At 51.3% G+C, this 23451-nt stretch overlaps 1 protein-coding gene and 1 long non-coding RNA gene across 4 annotated transcripts in view; both read left to right on the top strand.

The window, feature by feature from the left end:
• The window catches only part of ZFAT (zinc finger and AT-hook domain containing), a 179126-nt gene that overhangs the window by 141613 nt on the left and 14062 nt on the right, over nucleotides 1-23451 (top strand). For both annotated transcript variants that reach the window (XM_029923577.1, XM_029923578.1), the window contains exons 13-15: nucleotides 3449-3567; nucleotides 10308-10434; nucleotides 14414-14544. In XM_029923577.1, the coding sequence (XP_029779437.1) occupies nucleotides 3449-3567; nucleotides 10308-10434; nucleotides 14414-14544 (377 nt within the window). The remainder of the gene's footprint in view (nucleotides 1-3448; nucleotides 3568-10307; nucleotides 10435-14413; nucleotides 14545-23451) is intronic.
• LOC115279057 lies at nucleotides 15932-18191 on the top strand. 2 transcript variants are annotated; one of them, XR_003903177.1, is made up of 2 exons: nucleotides 15932-16034; nucleotides 18007-18191. It is a non-coding gene; the product is annotated as an uncharacterized LOC115279057 (long non-coding RNA). The 2 variants fall into 2 exon arrangements; XR_003903176.1 differs by having other exon boundaries at nucleotides 15932-16055.

Raw genomic sequence — 23451 nt, 5'->3', positions numbered from 1 at the left:
CCATCCATGTTGTCAAAACAGGCAGGGTTTCCTTCCTTCTCATGGCTTACTAATGTTCCTGTGTGTGTGTGTGTGTGTGTGTGTGTGTGTGTGTGTGTGTGTGTGTATGCACTGCAACTTCTCTGTCCACGTGCCTGTTGATGAACGCAGGTTGTATGGCTATTGTAAGTAATGCTGCAGTGAACATGCGATTGATGTTTTCATTTTCACGTTTTCTGTTTTCATTTTCTTTCGATACAAACCCAGCAGTGGGATGGCTGCAGCATACGATGGTCGTGTTTTCAATTTTTTGAGGAGCCTCCGTGCTGCTTTCCAGAGTGGCTGCAGCAGCTTGCCATTCCACCAGCTGTGCACAAGGGTTCTCTTCCCTCCAGGGTCTGAATGTCTGCCTACTGGAGTGCCTTTTTTAAAGTTATGAGCTTCAGCATTTCCTTAGAGAAACTGAGGACCCGAGAGTCTCAGGAAGTTGTGCCTGGGTCATGTGAGGGAGCGCCAGCTTCAAGGAAGTGACTGCCCAGCCTCGTGTCGCGCACCACTCCGGGGGTCACGTCGTTGCCAATGAAGTTGAACTTTCAGTACGGCCACCCACCGCAGAGGAGCACAGATATTTTAATGCCTAACGCTCCCCCAGGATGCACTGCATTCCAGAAAGAGCAAAAGATGCCATGATCAATTTTTAAAACTGCTCCTGACGTTCTGTGCTTTTGCCTGGTTCATCACGCCTTCTGAGGAAACTGCGGTTTGGGGCTTGCCGTTCTCATGGTGGCACTTCCTGTGCCAGGGCCGCGAGTCAATTTGCCACATCTCCCGTGACCGTTACCATGCATTGCCTGAGAATGTAATGAATTGAACTAGAAATTAATTTCTCTCGGCTTCGATGCCAATTAAGTGGTCTAGTTCTGCATTTAAGTCTGGGTCACATACTTCCAATGTGTTGTTCTTTAATTAAGGGCAGTGCGGCAAAGGTTGAAGTTTTAATTAATATGGGCCATTATATACTAATTTTAATTTAAATATAATATAAGGATGCTTTTCTCCTTATATTTGTTTCTGGTAAAGAGCACCCCGGAAGGAGGCTTTAATTCCCCTTAGGTCACTTTTGTTCACTGCCTCTTGCTACCTCTCTGTGGAAAGAACTACGTCACTTGAACCAAATGAAAGGCAGAGGTTCTCACACTTTGGAGAGCTTTAAAAAAGAGGATCATAGGAAAATACATCATTTTAGATGATTAATAAGTGCTAACAAAGGAAGCTAAAAACTTAAGTTTAATTATCAGCTAGGCAGGAAAGAACAAGCCCATTTGGTTTGGGCTAAAAGAAAAAAAGTGCAGAGTGTTTAAGTTTCAGAAAATAAGCATCTGTTGGAGCTGCGTCTTCTGTAGAATGTTCTAGAAGTTGGTCATTTAGTGTTGCCGGTCTTCCTGTGGATTCCGTCCTGTCTTCATTGGAGCTGCTGTGCTCTCCGCACCCTCCCAGCATGGCGAGGCTGTGAGGCCATGAGGTGCGGGTGTGTGGGGACACAGCGCTGGCCATGGGGTTGGCTTCCTTTCCTGCTCAGGACTGTGTGGGGAGTCGCCCACCACCTCAGGTGGTAGACAGGAAGCCCCAGGTACAGAGCAGCGCACTGTCAGATTCCACTGACGTGGACTTGATTCCAAAAACCAAGCGCCCCATACTTGCATCTGGGAGATGCTTAAATTACGTTATGTGTCTTCATGAAATTTGCCTGATTATTATGTAATTTGTCAAGACATCCTCGTCGTCAGGACAGAATTCCTCTTCTCCCTCCTCAGTACCCCCGTGAGCGAGAAATAAATCCTGGACCCCAGGCGGGACGGGAGAGCACAGCCGGTCTGACAGGGACAGGGACAGAGGCAGCAGAAAGACTGACCGCAGACCACACAGCCCCAGGTGTGCCCAGAAGGGAGTGCCCTTGGTCAACGCCAGAGACCAAGAAGGGAGACAGTGGGGGTGGGGCGGGGAGGAGGCAGGGGTAAGGTCGCACAGGGGTGACAGGCCACTGCTTGGAGCTGGGATTTTATTCTGGGTCTGATGGAAAGCCATTGGAGGGTTTTATACCTGTGAGAGATGTGATTTAGTTTATGTTTTTAAAACATAAAACCTGTGGGCGCCCGGGTGGCTCAGTTGAGCGTCCAACTTCGGCTCAGGTCATGATCTCATGGGTTATGGGTTCGAGCCACATGTCAGGTCTGTGCTGACAGCTCGGAGCCTGGAGCCTGCTTCGGTTCTGTGTCTCCCTGTCTTTCTGTCCCGCCCCTGCACTCTCTCACTTTCTGTCTCAAAAATAAACAAAAATAAAAAACAAATTTAAAAGCCCATTCTGGGTGCAGGGTGGAGAGCAGACCAACAGTGGCTGCACGGAGACCACTGTGCCCCCCGCACCCGGCTCGGCGGAGCCTGATGGTGCCGCCGGGGAGCCTGAGTCTGGCTGCTAATCCTGCCCCTCGTCCGTGTGGACTTGGAGGCCTGGTGTCTGGGTGATTCCGTCTGAGGCTGGAGCTCCTGAGCAGAGTTTGCTGCTGCTCTTTTTTTTTTATTTTATTTTTAAAAAATGTTTGTTTATTTTTGAGAGAGATAGAGACAAAGCACGAATGGGGGAGGGGCAGAGAGAGGGAGACACAGAATCCGACGCAGGCTCCAGGCTCCAGCTTGGACCTGTCGGCACAGAGCCTGATGCAGGGGCTCGAACTCACAAACTGCGAGATCATGACCTCAGCTGAAGGTGGGCGCTTCACCGACCGAGCCACCCAGGCGCCCCTGGAGCTCGCTTCTGAATTCACAGCCTGTTAAAGTGGTTTTTGTCCCATCACTGATTTAGTCATTGTTACTGGTAGACTTTGGGAAAGCTAGTCTTTTGTGTGGCTCTCAGGATTTGTTCTGTTGTTTTTTTTTTTACTCACAGTTGTACACACTCCTATTTAAAGCATCCACCACACCTCCCGGAACACGTGTAAAATGTAATCAGTTTGATAAATAGTGACGTTTTAATTTGTCTTTACTGGAAAATCCAAATGGGGTTTTATACAAATGGCTCAGTCTTTGATGTGAAGGAGACTGACTTTTGGTCATAGTGTTTTAGGACAATGGCGATTGAGAAAAGCAGCCTTGTCCTTCAGTTATTTTTTGTTTTCTAAGATATTTGATATTTTCAAATGAAAATAAAATGAAAGCATGGTTAAGGCCACTTACTGACCTGGCCACAGGAATTCTGTTACTCTGGTATGGAAAATATTACATATATATTAGACTCTCTGCAAATGTGCATTGAAAAATAAAGAGAAACACACGGAGCTTTAGAAACGCCTGCCCTGAAGGGCGCCTGTCGTGCTCCTGCTCCAGTACGGAGGGGAGCTGGGCCTGGGGGACCCGAGGGGCGGGACGGGAGGTGCGGGCTCTCACGTGCTGCTCCCTTGTCCTCTGCCCTCAGGTGGTTTGAAGTGCCCCGTGTGCAGCTTCGTGTACGGCACCAAGTGGGAGTTCAACAGACACTTGAAGAACAAGCATGGCCTGAAGCTGGTGGAAAACGAAGGAGATCCCAAGTGGGAGGTAACTTTGTAAAGTATGGTATTGATCTTGACGTTTCCAGATACAAACGGCAGACGGAGCAGGCCTGGGTCCTTCTCAGAGGATAAGGTTTTCTGGTTGGGAAGCTAGGAAGTCTTTCCAGAGCCTTCTCCTGTCTGAGGGGTGAGACCTGGGCTGTGCATGTAAATTGTTACCTGGAGTTGAGTTTAGGCTCTTTTTGTGAATGTCTGTGTTGGGGTCACGGGCACTTTCACTTCTAGGACTCACCAATCGAGAGTTCCAGCGGTTGCATCTGAAAAAGGAACACAAGGCAAGGGTATGTTGTGAGTCTCCATCAGGAGAACTGGGAGGGGCTCTGTCTTCTGAATCGAGGCCCTGCTGTCCTGCTCCTGAAGGCAGGTGCTCCCGCCCGCCATCTTTGTTTTACCCTCCGGCGTTAGAACCAGTCACTGGCTGGAAACACCTCTTCTGTGTTCTCAACGCCAGTAGCTGACCAAGTGTCACCACCGTCCGTGGACTTACTGCAGGCTTCCTAAGGCGGGTTTCCCGAACTCGGCAGTGTGGACATTATGATCTTCGACATGATCATCATTTATTCTAGGGACTGTTACGTGTATGTCAGGGAGTTTGGTAGCATTGTTGACTTCCACCCACCAGATATCAGTGGCATTCCCCATTTTGACAACCAAAAACGTCAGGGACATGGCCAATATCCCTAGGAGTCAAAGTCACCCCCAAATGAGAACCACTAACAAAGGACTTTCTGGAGGAGCATCAGAGCATCCAGGGGTTAAGAGGAAGGGCTTTGAAAAAATCATATGTCATGACAATATGCAGATTATTCCAGGATGCAAGGGAAGGATGATTCAGTGGGGGGAGGGGGTGGGGATGGGGGGAATCTTTTAACATAACCCATCGTAATAATAAAACTAGGGAGAAAAATGAAATGATTATCTTCACGTATTCAGAAAAGGCACTCGACAAGATCGAGCATCTGCTGATGATAAACAGTCAAGAAACTACAACTAGGATGAGTACATCCTTAGGAAGAAAACAATCTACACACGCGTCTCGGTACCAAAGCCGGAGTCTTCCTACCTGAGGCAACACTAGAGGGTTTCTTGTTGGATCCGGAAGAAGAGGAGGCTGTCCCAGCAGCTCTAAGACTTTGGTCACCAAGTCTTTAACATCACTTGGGACGCATCAGCCAGTGTGGTAGACAAGATAAAGAGTGACATTAAGAATCGGAAGAGAAGAAATCAGTTTATCTGTATCTGAAGGTGACAGGATTCTGTTTGTGGAAAATCCGAAAGAGTGGATGAAAGGCCACCACACGTGATAAGCGTCAGATTGAACCATAAACATAAAATAGTGAACAGCTTGCATGTAGAGAGAGGCAAAAGTGAAGTGATCGGAAGTTTAAATGTAAAAATAGTGCTATTTTAGGAATATCAGAAGAAAAACCTGAGTGAATGAATTCATATGTGAACTCAGGATGTGGAAAGCTTTCTTAACTATGCCTCAGAATCCAGACTCACTACAGGGGAAGATTAAGAACAATTGACCACATGAAGAATTTTTAAAAGTCTTATGGAAAAGAACTCATGAACAAGGTAAAGAGACAAAGAGACAGATACCAGGAAAAAAAAATATTTTCAGTCATATTGGAGAAAAAGGATGAGTATCTTTACGTTATAAAATCTTTTAAGAATAATGATCAACAACCCAGTAGGAGAATGGGCAAGAGATAAGAAAGGCTCATAAAAAAAAAAAAAGAAATACAAATGACCTTCAATGTCTGGAAATATGATCCTCACATATAACGTGCATGTTCATTAAAACTGGAGAGGGGCGCCTGGGTGGCTCAGTCGGTGGAGCATCTGGCTCTTGGTTTTGGCTCAGATCATGGTCTCAGTTTGTGGGTTTGAGCCGTGTGTCGGGCTCTGTGCTGACGGTGTGGGACCTGTTTGGGTTTCTCTTTCTTTCCCTCTTTCTCTGTTCCTCCTGTGCTTGCACTTGCTCGCTCTCTCTCTCTCTCTCTCTCTCTCTCAAAATAAATAAATTTGAAAAAACTTAAAAAAAAAAAACCTGGAGAGAGAATTTCTGACCTATTAGAATCCAGAATTCAACATCCTCTCTGTTGGAGAGGCTGAGGGGAAAATGCACTCTGATGTATTGCTGGTGAGAATGCAGAATGTTACTGCCTCCATGAAAGAAAATTTAGCAATTTCTAGTAAAATCACTTGTGGGTTTCTTTATCCACTAACTAAACAACTCCACCACTAGAAAACTACCCTAAAGTAAGACTGACAAAAAATCAAAAAGGTGCCTGTCTGCACAGTGTTTGTTGCAGCCCTGTTATGCCTGATGGGTCTGGACACATGACTAGATGGCATCTGTGGATACTCACCGACAGATAGATGCGGACATGTGCCTACACACAGCTGGTTTACATACATGTGTTCCTTAGAAGCCTTTCGTGCCGAGAGAACCCAGCGCAGGGACGCTCCGTGGCAGGGAGCGCATGGGGACGGAGATCTCGGTTTCTAATAGGATTCTCCAATAAAAGGAACCGGCGGTCTTTGAAACGTTGTTGATTCCAGGGTTGAGGCAGAAAATATGCAGGCTGATCCTACAGTATTTTGTGGTCCTAGAAATTAGCAGCATGCTTCTCCCCCAACCAGCCCCTCAAAAAGGCGGAGGCATGTCAAAAGACACCAGAGACAACCCAAAGAGTTCCCAATGGCCAGAGTAGGAACAACTCGAATAACAAAGCAAACAATGATAGCGTTGTACGACAACTCCAAGAATAAAATAATGTCTGTGAGTCCGTACTGTACACGAATGGAGGGAAGGAGCACTTCTTATGAATACATGTAGAAGGAATGAGAGAAAAAGAAAGAATTCCCACTAGAACGTTGTGGTGATCCTTGCAGCAGGCAAATCCACCCAGGAATGCTACCATCAGTAGACAAACGTTAAGGAAGAACAGAATATTTACATAGCTTCCAAATCTCAGCCCCCAAGAATTTACTAGATTGCAGAGGGAGAGCAGGGAGTGTACAGTAGAGGCCCCTGGAAGACCGTCAACCACAGGTTAGCATCCTCAGCCAGCGCGGTGACCTCGTGTGCCGCCGGATGTGATGCGGAGGACACGCCCCCCGCACGGTATTCTTCAAACAAGCCTCAGCCTCCACCTAATCATGAGCAGCCGTCCTGTGTCCGAATGACGTGTGGGTGGGTGTGGTCGTACACCTGACCGGTGCTCCTCAAAGGTGTCACGGTCACGAAAGACCAGGAGAGACTGGGGAGCTGTCGCCACGTCCGGTAACGTCTGTCGTTCGCAGTGTCTGTTGCGCCGGCGTTACTTCTCGGCTTTGGTGGTTTTGCCGCGGTTGTGGCGGATGTGGACGCGAGGGGACGCTGGGGGGAGGGGTAGGGGAGCTCTTCCGGAAGTCAAAAACAATCCAAAATAAGAGAGTCATAACAAAGGGGGGCATTTTATGTGGAAAGGGAGGGGCACACCAAGATGGAGAGGGTAAAGAAATAAGCCAGATTCTTCTTAGCACATCCAGTTTTGCAGATTTGATTCTGAAACCACGGATGTGTTTTATATAATAAATCAAAATTAAAGTTTACAAAATACAGACCTTAAACGTTGAGAGGAAAGGGAAATAAATGCTCTAAGCGTGTATGAAAGCGACGGCGCAGCCACACAGAGGAGCCGGGTCAGCATTCTTTCCGGGCAGGAGGCCGCTCCTCCCTGGCGGGGCCTGAGCTCGGGCGGGAAGGGCACACACTGTTTTCAGTTATTCGGTTGTTGGGGGCGGGCTGATGCTGTCGCTCTGAGGCTTCTGTTAGTGTTTAGTGACCACCGCAAAGCACAGCTCGTAGGTCCGAGTCCGTGGGCTACACTGATGCCGGGAAGACACTCTGTCACCTTGGAGGACGTCAGGGCCTCGACTCTGTTTTGGGAAATAAAGGCCAAGATTCACATTATTTTAAGCATTTTCTGAACAAACTATACCTCAGTATAACCAAGTACGTGGCAAGGAGAAACTTCAGTTCCTACATTTTCCAGCTAACAAGTGATGACGGAGGGTTTGCAGACCTCTCGTGATGTCACCAGTCCGCAAGTGGCCGACCGCTGCCTGCTGACGTCACAGGCGTCCCGTGGCTCCCGCTGGACGTGGACAGCGTAACCCACGGAGCGTTCCTGCCCCTCAGGGAACCAGCATCTGATGGAGTTCCACATCCCCCGACGGGAGGAGGCGTGGGAGGACTCCGTGGGGGCGCAGCCAGCCGAGTCCAGACCGGTGGAAACTCCGGAGACAAGCAGCGCGCTTCCCCCAACAGAACTATAAACGGTGGGGGTGGGGAGGGTCAGAACGGAGGGAGAACCTAGAACCACGTCAGTCAGTTCTGATACGTGGATTCAGTAACTTCCATTTGATTAGAAGAGCGCGTCTCAAGAAACGTGGTGACTGGGGAGGGGAGGACATGCCTGGATGTGTGGTCATTGTGTTAAGGATTTACCGTTGCATGTGTGAGGGTCACAGTGGTGGTGTGTGCTTGTGTCTTCAAAGAGCTTCATCTTTCAGAGACGCATTCTAGAATATTCATAGATAAGATGCTGTGACTCCTGCGTTTGCTTCAAAATAATTCAAGTATAGAGTGTGTGAGGGCAGAGTGAAATAAGGCTGGTCGTGAATGGATAATTACTCAAGTTGGGTGAGTTCAGCCCAACGTATGTTTGGAGTTTTCTGTAAGAACATGTAGGGTGTGTGTGCGCTGCAGTCTGGCCAACATTCACCGACTTTGAGTCCAGGTGCCATCCTGTGTAAATAAATGACTGGACCACAAAGCATTCTTTACTTAATCTCTGTGGCCTCATTGGTCTCATCCATACAGTGAGGCTAATAATACCCAGGAGGTCAGAAGGATTGAAAGACAAGATACACAAAGCGCTGAGGCTAATAATACCCAAGAGGTCAGAAGGATTGAAAGACAAGATACACAAAGCGCTGAGGTCAAGATCTCGTCCCTGGTAGGCCCCCAGTGTTCGGCAGCTACTGTGGCTCTTGGTGGGGGTGGGTGGCGTGTGTCACCAACCTCACACCCTTGTCTAGGGGAGAACGTAGAGCCCTCCGGTGTTTCAGGTTCAAACCGGGAAGAGTTGCTCTCTGTTAACAAATAGAGATTGGAATGCCATTTCTTGACCTAAAACCCCATGTCTCCTGGTCAGTTGGTACTTTCATAAGTGTGTGTGGTAATGGCCCTCTGCCCCGAAGGGCTTGCTTATTGCAAATGTCAACACGTTACACAGAGCTCCGAACCCAGCACGAGTCGTTGGCACAAAGCCATGCACTCAACTCCAGAAGTGAGACCGTAGAGCAGCTGAGAAGCGGGGCTCGGGTGCTGCCTGTGCCGCTGGGTGGATGTGTCCCACTTGTGGTTAGGACACAGAACCCCCCACCCCCCTCCCCCGCCACGAGAAAGAGGCCGTCGTGCGTGGGTCCTGTTCCTCACAGGCTAAGACGCTCCTTGGACCCAGTCCTTGTCAGGCTATACATTGCTTACTGGTATTTAAAGGACACAGGCTTTTTTACTTTGTTCATCTGTGCATTCAACACCTGTTTAATTGGGTGTCCGCTGTAGGTCAGGCTGGAAACCCTGCTGTGAACGTGGCCCCTTGGCTGTGAAGGAATAATCACATGGCACTTTGAACTGTGTCAGTCACCATTGGTGCTCACGGAGCACAGTAACGTTGGCCCCTGTGAATTTTGTGTGAGGTCCTCCCGCACTCCCCCCTCTTCCAGAAAGAGACGTTGTGAGTTCCTGTGAAAAGTCTGTTCACCTCTTCTCTCCTTAGGGCATGAGGTACCTGTGAGTGTCCCTCCAGCACTTCCTGCCCTCACAGCTCCTGATTTTGCCAATACATTTCCTGTGGTCCGTTTATCATATCCTTTGGATGATGATTAGAGCGGCCTGAATAGGCGAGGTTCACGGGGCTCTGGGTGCCAGCACGTGTGCTGCAGGCTGCGTGCGCGCCGTGTCGCTTCCCACCCCCTTCCTCCCACCTGCAGCCCTGCCGTGCCCTCCTCTGTCAGCCCGATGGCTCGCGGGCCCAGGGAAGGTTCCAGCAGCCCTGGCGGCAGTGGGAGGAGTGGGAGGAGACAGCGGTCGTTAGAAGAGCACATACGAGACTCTCTGTGAGTGTCTCATCTCTAATTATGAACAGGTCGCTCCGTTCCCTAAGGCAAGACTGTGTAGCAGGAAGCTTTCTACCAAAGCCATTTTCAAAACGTCCTGGTGGGTCACCTGGGGGCTCAGTCGGTTAAGCATCTGACTTCTGTTCAGGTCGTGATCTCACAGTTCATGATTTCGAGCCCCGCGTCAGGCTCTGTGCTGACAGCTCAGAGCCTGGAGCCTGCTTCCGATTCTGTGTCTCCCTCTTCTCTGCCCCTCCCCTGCTTATACGCTGCCTCTCTCTGTCTCTCTCTGTCTTTCTCTCTCTCTCAAATAAAATAAAATATGATAAAATAAAATGGTAATAAAACTGTCTTGGTGTTTGCAAAGGGAAGTTTCCCTTCTGGGAAGTGTGTTCTCATCGGAGCAGCGGGTTTCTCAGGGTGCCAGGTGCATGGGGCGCGGCAGGGGGCTGCTCGCCTGTATTGGTTTTGTCTCGGTTCGTTACCCTGGGGCTTGTGGGTAACAGGTGGCCTTCTGGAAGATTGCTCAGATGATCTGTTTTCGTTCAGCCAGCAACAGAAGCGCCCGAGGAGCCCGCCCCCCAGTACGCGCACATCACAGAAGCCGAGGAGGACGTCCAGGGCGCGCAGGCGGCCGTGGCGGCCCTCCAGGACCTGAGATACGCGGCCGAGAGCGGTGAGCACGCTCGGGCCCCCGGCGAGCTTCCCCGGTGCCTTCCGGCAGGCCTCCCCCAGGCAGGCGGCGGGGGCGTCCCTGAGGCCTTCGGCTTCCCAGGCACAGGCCTCCCCCAGGCAGGCGGGGAGGGGGAGGGTCCCTGAGGCCTTCGGCTTCCCAGGCCCGGCATCCCGACTGCAGGGGCCCCCACCGGCAGGCTGGGAGACCCCTGCCCCCCAGCAGGAGCCCCGGAAGCCCGGCTGAGGCCAGGCCTCCGCACCTGCTGGAGAAGAAGGCTTCGCTGAAAGTGCCCAGCTGAGTTCCCGAGCTGCCCCTGCTATCTGGGTGTCTGTGCCTCGTGGGCACGGCTCCCTGGCGGCTGGTTCCCGCTCCAGGGCCAGTGGTGGCCTCGCCAGGGCCGCAGAGCTCCGAGCCCAGCCCTGCCTGCTCCCCAGCCTCCCGAAAAGCCCCGAAGCAGGGTTTTTACATCAAAAGTCCTCACTCTCAAATGCTAGGTCGGTTTGATGGTCCAGCCACTCTGCCAGCCCAATGGGGATTGGGGGGTTGGGGGTTACACTTAGACGTGTTTTCTTAGTGCCCTTTCCGGCACCAGAAGGGAGCCCCGGTTAGTGTGAGCACAGCCCGATCTGCGTTAAGTCAAGGCAGGCGCAGGAACTTGCCATTCCTCCCCTCCCAGTTCTTAAAGCTCTGAAGCGCAGGTTGTAGGAAGCCTGTGCAGAACACTCCTCGGGGCCGTGGCTTCAGGGCTGTGCTTGCTGGGCCGCCAAGCCTATGGGGACTCTGGAGAGCGCAGACGGGGCGGCCCGGCCCTGGCTACTCAGTGATGGGGTGTCCAGAGCGAAGGCCCGGCCTGAGCCGGTGCTGCCTTCCTTCGTGTTCGGGGACTTCAGCAGTTGTTCAAGCCCAGCCCCGGTGGCCTGTCTGCCGTCATCCCTCACACATGCATGTGCGTGCGCGCATGCACACACACACATGCGCACACACACATGCACCCCTACCTTCTAAAGCCTCTCCAGGGTCTCTTTCTGGCACTAGGAATAAAGCTCAGACTTAACACCCATCGAGCCGGGTCCTGGCACCCTGCGCTGCGTCTCCTGCCACTGCCTCCGTGCTTGCCGTCCCTCCCACGCTGTGCAGGCGCGGCTTTCTGCTGTGCGTGGCCATGTGTGAGCTCTATTCCCTGAGGAGACTTTCTGGCCACCCATGAGCACCCTCAGTGTTCACATCGTATGTCACCTGCTGGGGACCCACCCGACGTTTCTGCCGTGTTCCCTGATCGCCTCCTGATATGGGACCAACCTGGGACAGTCAGTGATGACTTACTTACAAATCTGTCTCAGGAGCCCGTGAGTCCCGGAAGGAGGGGAGAGAGTGTTAGATGGAAGCAGATCTCTTGTGTTTCTGCTGGGAGCCACACTCCTGGTGACAGGCTTGATAAATGGTCAGAGGAAGCGAGTGCATAGGAATTAAACCTTACTTAGCTCAGTAGGGTTTTAAGGTAAATGTTTTGTTTAGCCTTTGGACATTCAGGGTGGTTGGCTGCAAGGCACAGCTGACACATTTCCTGTAAGCAGAGTGTGTGTGCACATGTGTGCACGTGTGACTGTGTGTGCATGTGTGTGTCTGCGTGCTTCTGTCTGCATGCACATGTCTGTGCATGTGTCTGTGTGTGTCTGGGTGTATGCATGCACATGTCTGTCTGTGTATCTGTGCGTGTGTCTGTGTGTGTGCATGCACATGTCTCTGTGTGTGCACTTGTGTCTCTGTATGCATGCACATGTCTGCGTGTGTCTGTGTGTGCATTTGTGTCTCTGTGTGCATGCACATGTCTTTGTGTCTCTGTGTGTGTGTTTGTACCTGCACATGTCTGTGTGTGTGTCTGTGTGTGCATGTGTTTCTGTGTGTGTCTGTGTCTATGCATGCACAGTGTGTGTGTGTCGGTGTGTGCGTGTGTGTAGCGGAACGCCAGTGTGAATACATGGAAGTCACTAACGCTGTCATTGCCTCAGTCCCACGCCAGCTCCTGCCCTCCCGTAGCACACATCATGTTCCCTCCTCCGTCTCTTACTGACGGACTCACATTGGACCACATGGTCAATGGAAAATGGGTCCACGGGGATGCAGTCACTGGCGGAGACTTGGTAACATTATGCTAACACCGAGATCATGCGGTCATTTTCCTTTTAGCGGATTAATGATCAGGGTCAGAGTGCCGTGTCCAGAAGAGTCACAGATGGCCAAGCAGATGGTGCGAGCAGGCGGGGTGCGCTCCGGAGCTGCCCTGACTGTGCAGATTCGGTCTTCTGAGACGATTAAAATAGACCCCCCAAGCTTAAATTGGTTTGGAATTCTGAAGCCCACTGGGTTCAATAATTGAGACGCCCTTGGGTGTTCTGTCCTTGTGTGTGCGATTTCTTTGGGACGCCCTCCTCGGCCACCTACCCACCTACCGTACATGTGCTCACGGGACCCTGGCTGCGGTGTGCTGTGTGGGCCTGTGTCACCACGTGTGGCTTCAGAACGTCGAGGCTGCAGCTCTGGCTTTGTGCTGTGATGGACCCAGTGACCCCAGGTGCTGGAGTCCAGCGCCAGCAGGTCCAGGGTCCCCTGAAGGACGGACGGTGTCGGCGAGAGAGAGAGAGAGATGAGAGAGCTGTGCGTTTCTTTCTTGGTCACCAGGCAGACATCTCTGTTCAGTCTGCTTCGGTGTCTTTATTGGTTAAGCAATAACCTGACATCAGAAAATAGAAATTGTTTACAGTTTCTCTTAGTGATAAGGTGTTTCAGTCATCAGAGGTGCACAGAGATAGGTCTTGCAGAAGTATTTGTGTAGAACCATCCCAATTTATTCTTGGCATCAGTCCCAAACCCATCTTATTTTGTACGGGTTGGGTTTTGGCCAATAATTATGACCTTGTTTTTAATTAACATGTTATAACCAAGTCATGTAATGCATTTACAGTAAGGTGAAGTAAATTTTACAATCACGAGAATAACAAGATGTTTTTTAGTAAAAAACCAGGATAATATATATCTTATTTAGGTTAGTAATGCTAAAACTAAAACATAGGTTAAATTGTATAATGATAGGCTGGGAGTTATTTTATCAGGCTCATAAACCACAAGAGAAAGAATGTTTGTTAACAAGTTGCCAGAGAAAGCCCTTCCCTTGATGTAAGCATAATGGGGGCCCTGTGTATGTTGACCTTACACCTGGGTTTCTAATTTTTTATCCGTCCTCATAGCTGAAGTCAGTACAAGGGAGTGTATTTGTGACTCTAGTAGCAAAAATATATGCAGCAACTGATGTCGGTCCCTGTCTGTTTCTTACCTGTAAGTTAGGCTCTATTTCTCCTGGCCAGAGTTCATTGTCACTCTTGTGTTCTCAGCCCCCCTTATGTTTAGGCTCATTCGAAGAGCCTTTTGGCAAACATCTGCAGTGATTTGATCCAAAATCCCTTATGCAGGGGCAGGAATATGCCTTTTCTTATGGGATAACTCTATCGGGAATATCAGCCTGACTTGGAACATTCTGAGGCCTAATCAATAGCAACAGGCTTAATTTCACAAGAGCAGTAGTAGCAGAAGGAGATGCCAGTTCCACCTCTCATGGCAGCAGCCGTGCCACGTCTGCCATTTACTTACTGTGACCATGTCGTGTCATCTAGCAAGGCCGGTGCGGCTCCCAGCACCCAGGGAAGTCTCCTCAGCCTTTTCTGTGCAGAGATCACCAATCCGTGACACAGGGGTGGTGTCCTCACAATGTCCTCTCCTCGCAGGCTTGCGCGGGGTTCTGAGCTGGTCTTACAGAAGGTGGTTGAAAGCTCTCAGGCGCCACACACATTATTGTGTCTCAGCGACTGCGGAGAACCGTGCCTCCCCTGGAGAAGATGCACCCAGGCGTGGCCTCTGTCAAGGTCTGGTTTTGCACTCAGTGCCCCTGGACTGAATGGTGTCCTGTTTGCTTCTTCCTTGTAAGGTGACCGACTTGATCCCGCGGCTGTGAACATCCTCCAGCAGATCATCGAGCTGGGCGCTGAGGCCCATGACGCCACCGCCGTGGCCTCGGTGGTGGCCATGGCTCCAGGGACGGTGACTGTCGTGAAACAGGTACGGGCCCTCCCACCACCACACCTGCCGCCTGGGTTCTCAAGGCTGACTTTACCTGTGGCCTCGGTGGTGGCCATGGCTCCAGGGACGGTGACTGTCGTGAAACAGGTACGGGCCCTCCCACCACCACACCTGCCGCCTGGGTTCTCAAGGCTGACTTTACTTATGGTGGGGTGTGGAACGAGACGGGCTCAGTCTCCTGCGTTTTCTCACTCTGCCTCCGATGATTCTGGGCTCGTGTCTTCAGGAGCTCCGTGTGTGGGGTGTGCTTCAGGGGAGAGGCCTTCTATTCATTCCCCTGCAAAAAAGCCCAGTGAAAATGAGCAGATGTGGACACACTTGGGCACATCTGTCGTGAAAAGCAGGCGTTGGTGCCAAAGGCACCAGCGAGCAGAATGTGTGGGCACTGTGGGGACAGGCAGAGAAGCCAGGAAGGCTCCCCCGTGGACCCCGGGGGCCACAGACCGGCTGTGTTAGGTACGCGCCATCACCTGGCGGACGGCTGAGCCGATGGGAAGAAAATCATCAGTTTTTGAATCACAGTGACTCTACTTAATTGACAGCTAAACAGTTTGGCTCACATCCACTCCCCAAGGCCTTGTACCAGCTGTCAAAATGCAGTGTGTTTGGGAATTAGATTGTCCCTTTTGTCTGTCTGTACCTCTCTCTCTACTATCTCCTGCTTTCTCTTACACAAGACTTAGGCCAGCTCACGCCGAGTACTGACACAAGCAGAACAACACTAAACACACTAGACTCAGTCAAGGTTCGTGTTCCTGGAGAAAGCGGACATGCAGACCATGGCGTTTTACACAGTTATTTGTTCGTTGGGGAAGTGCTTAGTGAGCGCCCACTCTCACTGGGCAGCATTTCTGGGGCTCCCAGAGAGGCCCAGTGTCTGCCATCAACGTGGAGTGAGTGAGACATGAAGGATGTCAGATAGGAGTAAGTGTGGGGGAGGAAAGTAACACAAGGAGGCGGCCGTGGGCCCAGGAGCGTGCTTGGGGCTGCTTAGGAAGGACTGTCGGGCAGACTGCTGATGTTTGGGCAGAGCCCGGGGAGGGTGCTGTGCTATGGGAGGTACACAAGTTCGACTGTGAATTTGGTACTGCGTTTTATAACAGTAAATAGGGAAATACGCAACCACAGACTTGCAAAAGGGATGGGTTTTCTTGGCACGGACAAATAACGGTGTTTCCTAGTGTGGCTCTGACATGGGGACCCATGGGTGCCGTGTCCCCGGCAGCCTCCCTCTGATGAATGGGAAGTCGACCTCCCGAGCTCTTCCCACGACTGTGCCCCCAGGTGTGCCCAGGCCACAATGCAAAGCATGGAACATGGAACCCCGGCTCCCGAGTGCTCCGTGGCATCAGTAGTTCCGCTTCTCCTCCGACTTCCCGATCCGTAGACAAGGCTCAGCACGTCTAGGCGAATGTCTGGACCACGTGTCCTGGAGATGCTCCTTTGTGAGCGTGGTTTCTCTCAGCAAGGTCCTGGCCGGAAGTCTCACGGTGCGGGGGGTTCAGGCCGCGGGGCCCGGGCCTGGTGGGTCGGGAGCAGACCCGAGCACCTTCGTGCTAGCGCTCTGTTAGCCGCCTTCCGTAGATTGCAATCTTCTGACTGCCTTATTCAATCTCGTGTGAAAAGAGGCTTCCGCCTCGCGGCCCGTGGTGTCCTCAGCTGGGCCTGGCCCTTCAGGAAGGGTCTGATGGGGATGGTATCAGGAGAGGCCGGTTTCCCCACCAACTTCTTTGGAGAATTATAGGAAGGTGCTCCCGACGGTGATTTGCCGCTGCCCAGGGACGTAGGTTATTGAGTATCGGGCGGTACGGGGTGCAGCCTAGACGTGCATGGAGGCATTAGGCTGACGGCGCGACCTGGGCTCCGGCCAGTGTAGACCGGCCCTGTGTGCTCGTGGCTGCAGATGGTGGCGTCCTTTAGAGAATGTTTATTGAAACACAGAGCTGGGAGCAGCATCCATGTTCAGCATGGTCTTGAGCAACTGCACTTGGAAACGTGTGTGCGTCCTTGCCACCATCCCATCTGTCTGGCCTGGGACCCGATGGGCGGGGGATGGACGGATGGACCGGGGAGCAGGTGAACCACAGACACCCCCTCCCTTGGCAAAGGGGTTGCAGTGCGTTGAAGAACGCCCTCGGAACTCAGTCGTCCTGTCATTTAAGTGGCTGTTTTTATTAGAGAAATTAGGGTGATTTGTTTTTCTCTAAACTCTGGTTCGGGATTTTTCAGTAGAGGAATTGTATCTGCATGATGAGTGTGCTGGGCCACTTTCACTTGAGCTCCAGTGTACATTGGCATCAGATACTGCTCTTCCTGGTCAGGGGCCCTCGGTGCTGGGATTTTGGCCTGCTCCAACCCAAAACAGCACAATAGGAGGTGCTCGGTAAATGTTTATTTCGTTATTTTAAATTTTTTTTCTTATGTTTTATTTTATATTTGAGAGAGAGAGAGAGAGCAGGAGAGGGAGAGAGAGAGGGGAAGACAGAATCTGAAGAAGGTTCCAGGCTCTGAACCTCAGCACAGAGACCAATGTGGGGCTTGAACTCACGAGCTGTGAGATCATGACCTGAGCTGAAGTCAGTGCTCAACCAACTGAGCCACCCAGGCTCCCCAGTAAATGTTTATTAAATAGAATGGAGTGGGCTCCGGTTTTTATGTTGTGAATTCTATCCTGTAGAACAGTACTGGAGAGAAAAACGCAAGAACACCTTGTCAATAACGTACACAGCATGTGTTGCAGAAAACAGAGGTTTTCAGGTTGCTGCTGGATAGCATATTTTGAGATCTCGTTAAACTTTCCAGCTTTCTACGTCTCTTCCACAGGGCCAGAAACATTCTAGGTTGGGCATGAATGGATTCTGGAGGTTTAAAAATCTAAAGGTTTCTTTCCCACGTGAAAAAATAGTTATATGCTCTGTTCATAGTTTTATTTTTTTCCGATTTATTAATATTGATTGAAAAGGATCTTTTGAAAAAAATTTTTTAAATATTTAGTTTTGAGAGAGAGAGAGAGAGACAGATATGAGGGGCAGGGGCAGAGAGAGACACGGGCCCGGAGCAGGCACAGAGCCCGATGCGGGGATCAGAGTCCCCAGCTGTGAGATCTTGACCTGGGCCAAAGTTGGGCGCCTAACCAGCTGAGCCACTCAGGAGCCCCCAAAAGGATCTTTTATATATGAAAGGTAATCAGTGATCATTGAAAGTGGCTAATTTCCAGTCTTTTTGGGTTTTCAGTTTCCAGGATGAAAGTAGTGGCAGGCTTGGCAGGTAGGCTGGAGGTGTTGGAGGCACAGAGCTGAGACAAAATGGTTTCCTGCGTTGGTTTCTTCTTATATTTAAATGAGACATGGAAGACTTCACCCGTAATTCGGACCCTTTAAGTTTTCAGTTGGACACAGAAACCTGTCCTCAGCGACTTCCTGTTACGTCTCTTGTCTCCAGCGTCAGCATTAGAAACAGAGTCACGGGATCGAGTGTCTCGAAGTTCTCAGGAGGACGCGTCCCTGCACGTACCGACCCCAGCGGGCCCAGGGAGACACTTGAGAACTTTGAGTGCAGCTAATGTGCATTTCAAAGACCAGGCAGCTTTCAAGAAATAAATTGGTTTTTTCCCCTCTCTTGTTAAATCTTGCTTTAGGGTTTTATGAGGAGGAAATTTGTCTTTGATGAATAAAACTGCCTTCAGTAGATGAAGGGTGAGACCTTCCAGCCCAGGAAATGTTAGCATAAGCATCACTAAGGCCATGTTAGTTACTTAAGGAAAAAACAGACACACGGCCACCATCATTGTGGCTCATGGCTTAGCTGCGTCTTTGCTGTTCTTCTGGATCAAAACGTAAGAGACTGAGAGCTAACGTTTTATTTACTGATCCAAGGCTTTCACTCTGCAGCCTGCCCTCTGCGCCGTGCCCAGCCCTGGGTGCTGCAGCCTGGTTCCTTAGCGCCTCTGGCTGCTGTGACAAACTGCCGCAGTCAGCGGCTTCGAGACCCACAGGCGTATTACCTGGTACTTCGGGTGTCAGAAGTCCAAGACGGATTTCACCGGGCTCGAATCAGGCTTCGACAGCTGCATTCCTTCTGGGAAGGATTCCTTTCTTGTCTTTTCCGGCGTCTAGAGGCCCGTCATCCCTGACCCGAGGCTCCCTTCCTCCATCTCCAGGGCCCGCAAGGGCAGGGCGAGCCCTTCTCACAGCCCGGCACTCTGGCCCCTGCTTTCTCGCCTCATTGCTTTCTCTCAGTCAGACCCCACTGCCTGGGAAGGACCCTCACGATTACATTATCCCCCCAGATAATCCGGGATAATCCCGCTATCTCCCGGCCCTTACCTTAATCACATCTGCAAAGTCCCCTTTGTCCCGCAAGGCAACATCCTTTAGTTCTGGCGATTAGGACGCGGGCCTCTTTGCGGTGGGGGTGTGAGTCTCCCTGCTGTGTGGGGTTCTGGGTGAAGAGAGGTCCTGCCTGCGAGAGAATGATTTACTCTCTTACTCAGCAAGCACCCCTGCGCTGCTCTGACCAGCCTGGGGCTGTTCTTGGCTCTCAGGATAGTTCAGGGATCGAAACAAACCAAAGGTACACTTGAGCTTACCTTCTTCCTCTTCTTCGTCTTCTTTTCTTTTTCTTAATGTTTCTTTATTTATTTCGAGGGGTGGTGGTGGAAACACAAGCGGGACAGGGGCAGAGAGAGAGAGATGAAGAGAGAGAAACCCAGCGTGGAGCCCAGAGTGGGGCTCAGACTCATGAACTGTGAGATCAAGACCTGAGCTGAAACCAAGAGTCTGATACTCAACTGACTGGGCCCCCCAGGCTCCCCGAGGGGCATGCCTGCTAACTGAGGAGGATGGCGAATGTGCACACACCCGGTAAATAACGTGGCGTGCTGGAGGTGAGCGGGGAAAATAGAACTGGCAGAACCGGTCAGGAGGTGTGAAAAATACCGACCTTGAACAGGCAGCTCCACCTTGGGGAGGTCGGCCGGTGCCCCATGGGTGCTACAGGAGCACCAGGGGCTGCCCACCTTGAATCTGGGTCTGGGATGGGGGCACGTGTTGGGCAGAAAGGGCTTCATGGACGCCATGGTACCTGAAGGGAGTCCTGGAGGGTAGCAGGGTGTTGGGTGGGCACGGGGCTCCAGGCGGAGGAGAGAGCAGGAGCTGGTGGTCAGTGCTGGTGACGGGACACAAGGGGCGGGGGCAGGTGGGACCCCACTTCAGTGAGGGGCCCTGCTGCAAGCACCAAGCGATGGCATGAAGCGATGACATGGAGCGATGACAGGGAGCGATGGCAGGGGAGTCACTGTCACTGCCCAGAAGACACCTCAGCCTGGTCTCTCCCTTCACTGTCCCTTCCCACTGCTCAAAGGCAGTGCAAGAGGGCTCCCCCTTCTCTGCATCCTCGCCAACATCTGTTGTTTCCTGTGTTGTTAATTAGAGCTCTTCTGACAGGTATGAGGTGGTATCTCCTTGTGGTTTTGATTTGTATTTCCCTGATGATGAGTGACATTGAGCATCTTTTCTCTGTTAGGTATCTGGATGTCTTCTTTGGAAAACTGTCTATTCATGTCTTCTGCCCATTTCTTAACTGTATTATTTGTCTTTTGTGTGTTGTGTTTGGTAAGTTCTTTATAGATTTTGGATACTAACCCTTTATCCAACATGTCCTTTGCAAATATCTTCTCCCATTCCATCGGTTGCCTTTAGTTTTGTTGATTGTCTCCTTCACGGTGCAGAAGCCTTTTATCTTGATGATGTCTCAATAGTACATTTTTCCTTTTATCCCCCTTTCCTCCAGCAAAGTGTCTGTTAAGAGATTGCTACCACTGAGGTCAGAGAGGTTGCTGCCTGTGTTCTCCTCTAGGATTTGGATGGTGTCCTGTCTCACATTTAGCTCTTTCATCCATTTTGAATTTATTATTGTATGTAGTATAAGCAAGTGGTCTGGTTTCATTCTTCTGCATGTTGCTGTCCAGTTTTCCCAATACATTTGTGTAAGAGATTGTCTTTTTTTCCGTAGGATATTCTTTTCTGCTTTGTTGAAGATGAATTGACCATATAGTTGTGAGTCTTTTAACATTAAATGTTAATTCCATCCATAAACACCCTCACAGAAACCACCCAGAATAATGTTGGACCAAATATCTGCACACCCCGTGGCCCAGTCAAGTTGACGCATGAAATTAACCATCACACATGCCCATGTGCATTTCAGAGTGTCAGCCCAAGGTCACTGTTTACTCCAGGCAGTTATTTACTGAAATACCCAGCTGTCATAGAAATGCCTTTGATTTTCAGATTTCAGAGAGGTTTTGCAGCTTCTGGAAAATGTATTTTGGCATATGTATGTCTCACAGTCTATATTTCAGTTCGAGGTTTAGGAATGAGCTCCATCCTGCAGACTCTTGAGGGGGTCACAGTTGAGAAGAGACCAGCCCCAGGGTCCTCTACTGAACCCAGACACTCCACTTCCGTTGCGAGGTCAAGAGCAACTAGATGGTTATTACTGTACCTCTGCCTGTTGAGTGACTGTCTCACGGGGACTGTGATTCGCAGTGCCCTGTTGGCAGGACCTGTTCTCTGTCCACGCCGTGCGTCTTCTTTCCAGCCCTGGAGTCACGCTTCCAGATCAGGGGTGGTACCCCTACTCCTTATTCCTGGGTCTCTGCAACCGAAGGTGGCCGCTCTTCTGTTCCTTGTTTTCCCTGGATGTTCTGGATGCTTCCACGCTGTCAGCCAGTGCCCTCGTGGCAGGGAGCAGCTGAAAGGAGCAATTAATAAGACGGTCTCAGACCTGCAGGCACCATGCCCACTTCCCTCACATAGACCCTCTGCCTGGCACCATGCAGAGTGACGCTGCCATGTTCTTGTCCAGAACCCCAAATGCTCCTACCACATGCTTTCACTGCTGATTTGAAACACAAACAAAGTACGAATTCCAGATTTGCCCAAAGCAACCCATCTTCTGCCTGCTGCTTTCCCACGCCCTTCGGCATCTCCGTGCGGGTCGCCTGTGGTGGATGGCGCTGGGGGTGAAGTTGGTGTTAGGCGGGGGAGAGGAGCATGCGGAGCCCCATGGGCTCCGTGTACAATGCTTCGTCTGAGAGGCCATTTTGGTAGCAGGTCTTGGGGTGAGACGTGATGGTTGCTAGTCAAATGCTAGAATTGTTCTTTGTTGTTTGCAGTTCATTATTTTTGCAAAGAAGTGCAGCGCATGTCCACAGCTGACCACGCACACCATTTGCCTGTTTGCAGAAAAGTGCAGGTCCAGCCAGTCCTGTTTCTAATTGAAAGCCCTGAGTCATCCGGTCTCCTGATGCCTTTTTGTACTGCCTGTGTGTCCAAGGGCGTCTGGGAGGAGGAGCTGTTCTGCAGAAGGCGCTTCTCAAGTGCAGCCTGTGGCTGGGAGAGGCCTCGCGACGTGTGGTCCCGCGGGAGGGGAGCTCAGAGCTGGCCGCCCCCTCTGGGGGTGGATGTCGGGTGTTTCATAATACTTGTGGCAAAACAAGGGGGACGGGGATCTGGAAGGTGACTTGTGGGAGCCCTCAAAATCTATCTTCAGTATTCTTTTAGAACAGTCACTGCATCCTACCAATGGGATTGTTCAAGCGGACAGCAAGACGCCTGGCAGCAGAATCGTGTCAGCACGGGAGACTCGCGGTCCCCGGGCAGTCATAGAGGATGCTGGCCGTCTGCGTTGTCAGAAAGCTGCACCGAGTTGCGATCTGTCCTCTTACTCTGCCCACAAAAGGGACCCAGAGAAGTTCTTCCTGTTTTGTTATTCATTTAAGTTGAAATGACTGGTGGGTTAATGGACTTCTCTTGTTCCCACGGGAGGTACTTTTTAAGTCGTGCAGTGAGCAGGCCTCTCCCTGACTCCCCGCGCCGCCCACGTGGTGGGAACAACAGGAGCGCCTCTCGCACTTCCTCTCTGGTCCCCTCTCCCCTCCGGGACCCCTGCGTCTGCAGAGTGCCTGCCCGGTGCGGGACAGTGCATCGCGGATTCCTCCTTCAGCACCTCCGTGAGCACTGGCAGCTTCGCCCTGTTCTTTATCCTCCTTTGCCATTGTGGTTGCGGGTCATGAAAGGTATCTTTCCAGAAGGTTAGGAACAGGCGTAGGTGACTTTAAGAGAATGGATAGTATGCGCAGCTGCTTGCGTGTTCTGTTCCCCCTCGTGTGATGGGAATGTCACGTGTGTTCCGTGCCTCTGGGGGCTGGAGGGTAATTACAGTTACGATGGAGCCTGGTCACCACCTTTGGAAGGGCCTGTGCAGGGGAGTCACGGGTCTTTTGTAGGCCACCGAGTACACTGCCCGCTGCAGGGCCGAGAGCGCAGTGTCACCGTGCTCCCAAACCCGTGGGGGTCTCGCACCAGCCCCGTCTGTCCGGGCGCCATGGAGGCCTGAAGTCCAGATCCACGTCTTTTTATTCCCAGTCCTTTCGAGCTTTCTGGAGGAATGAAGTGTCCCCGATGGCTTCCTGTGTTTCCCCTCACCGCATCCCTGACTGCCAGAACTGCCTGTTAGGTACATGTTCTAACAGGAATGAGGTCCGGCTCTTGCCCACAGAACTTCGCGGTACAATGTATTTGATCCTGGGGCCGTGCCAGTGTTAATTTCTTTCAGGCTCCTAACTACACACACGGGCATCCCCTTCCCGTGCCTTTGGACTTAACGGTCCTTACAGAATGTTCTTCTGCCGCTGCTGCATGGCGACCTTCACGTGGCGACCTTCGATCCGGATTCCAAAAGTTCATTCAGGATCTTGGCAGTGGCTTATGCTCCCTTGTCACCTAATGCCACCTCTTGTCCTTTGTGAGCCTCCCTAGGGCTCCCTTAGCCCTGTGAATCTTCTCTCTTTCCTTAAGTAAGACTTCGCTCACAGACCTCCGT

Source organism: Suricata suricatta, chromosome 15, assembly GCF_006229205.1.
Source record: "Suricata suricatta isolate VVHF042 chromosome 15, meerkat_22Aug2017_6uvM2_HiC, whole genome shotgun sequence".
Taxonomy (NCBI): domain Eukaryota; kingdom Metazoa; phylum Chordata; class Mammalia; order Carnivora; family Herpestidae; genus Suricata; species Suricata suricatta.
The sequence above is the reverse complement of the archived record's forward strand: the minus strand, read 5'-3'. Positions and strand labels throughout refer to the sequence as shown.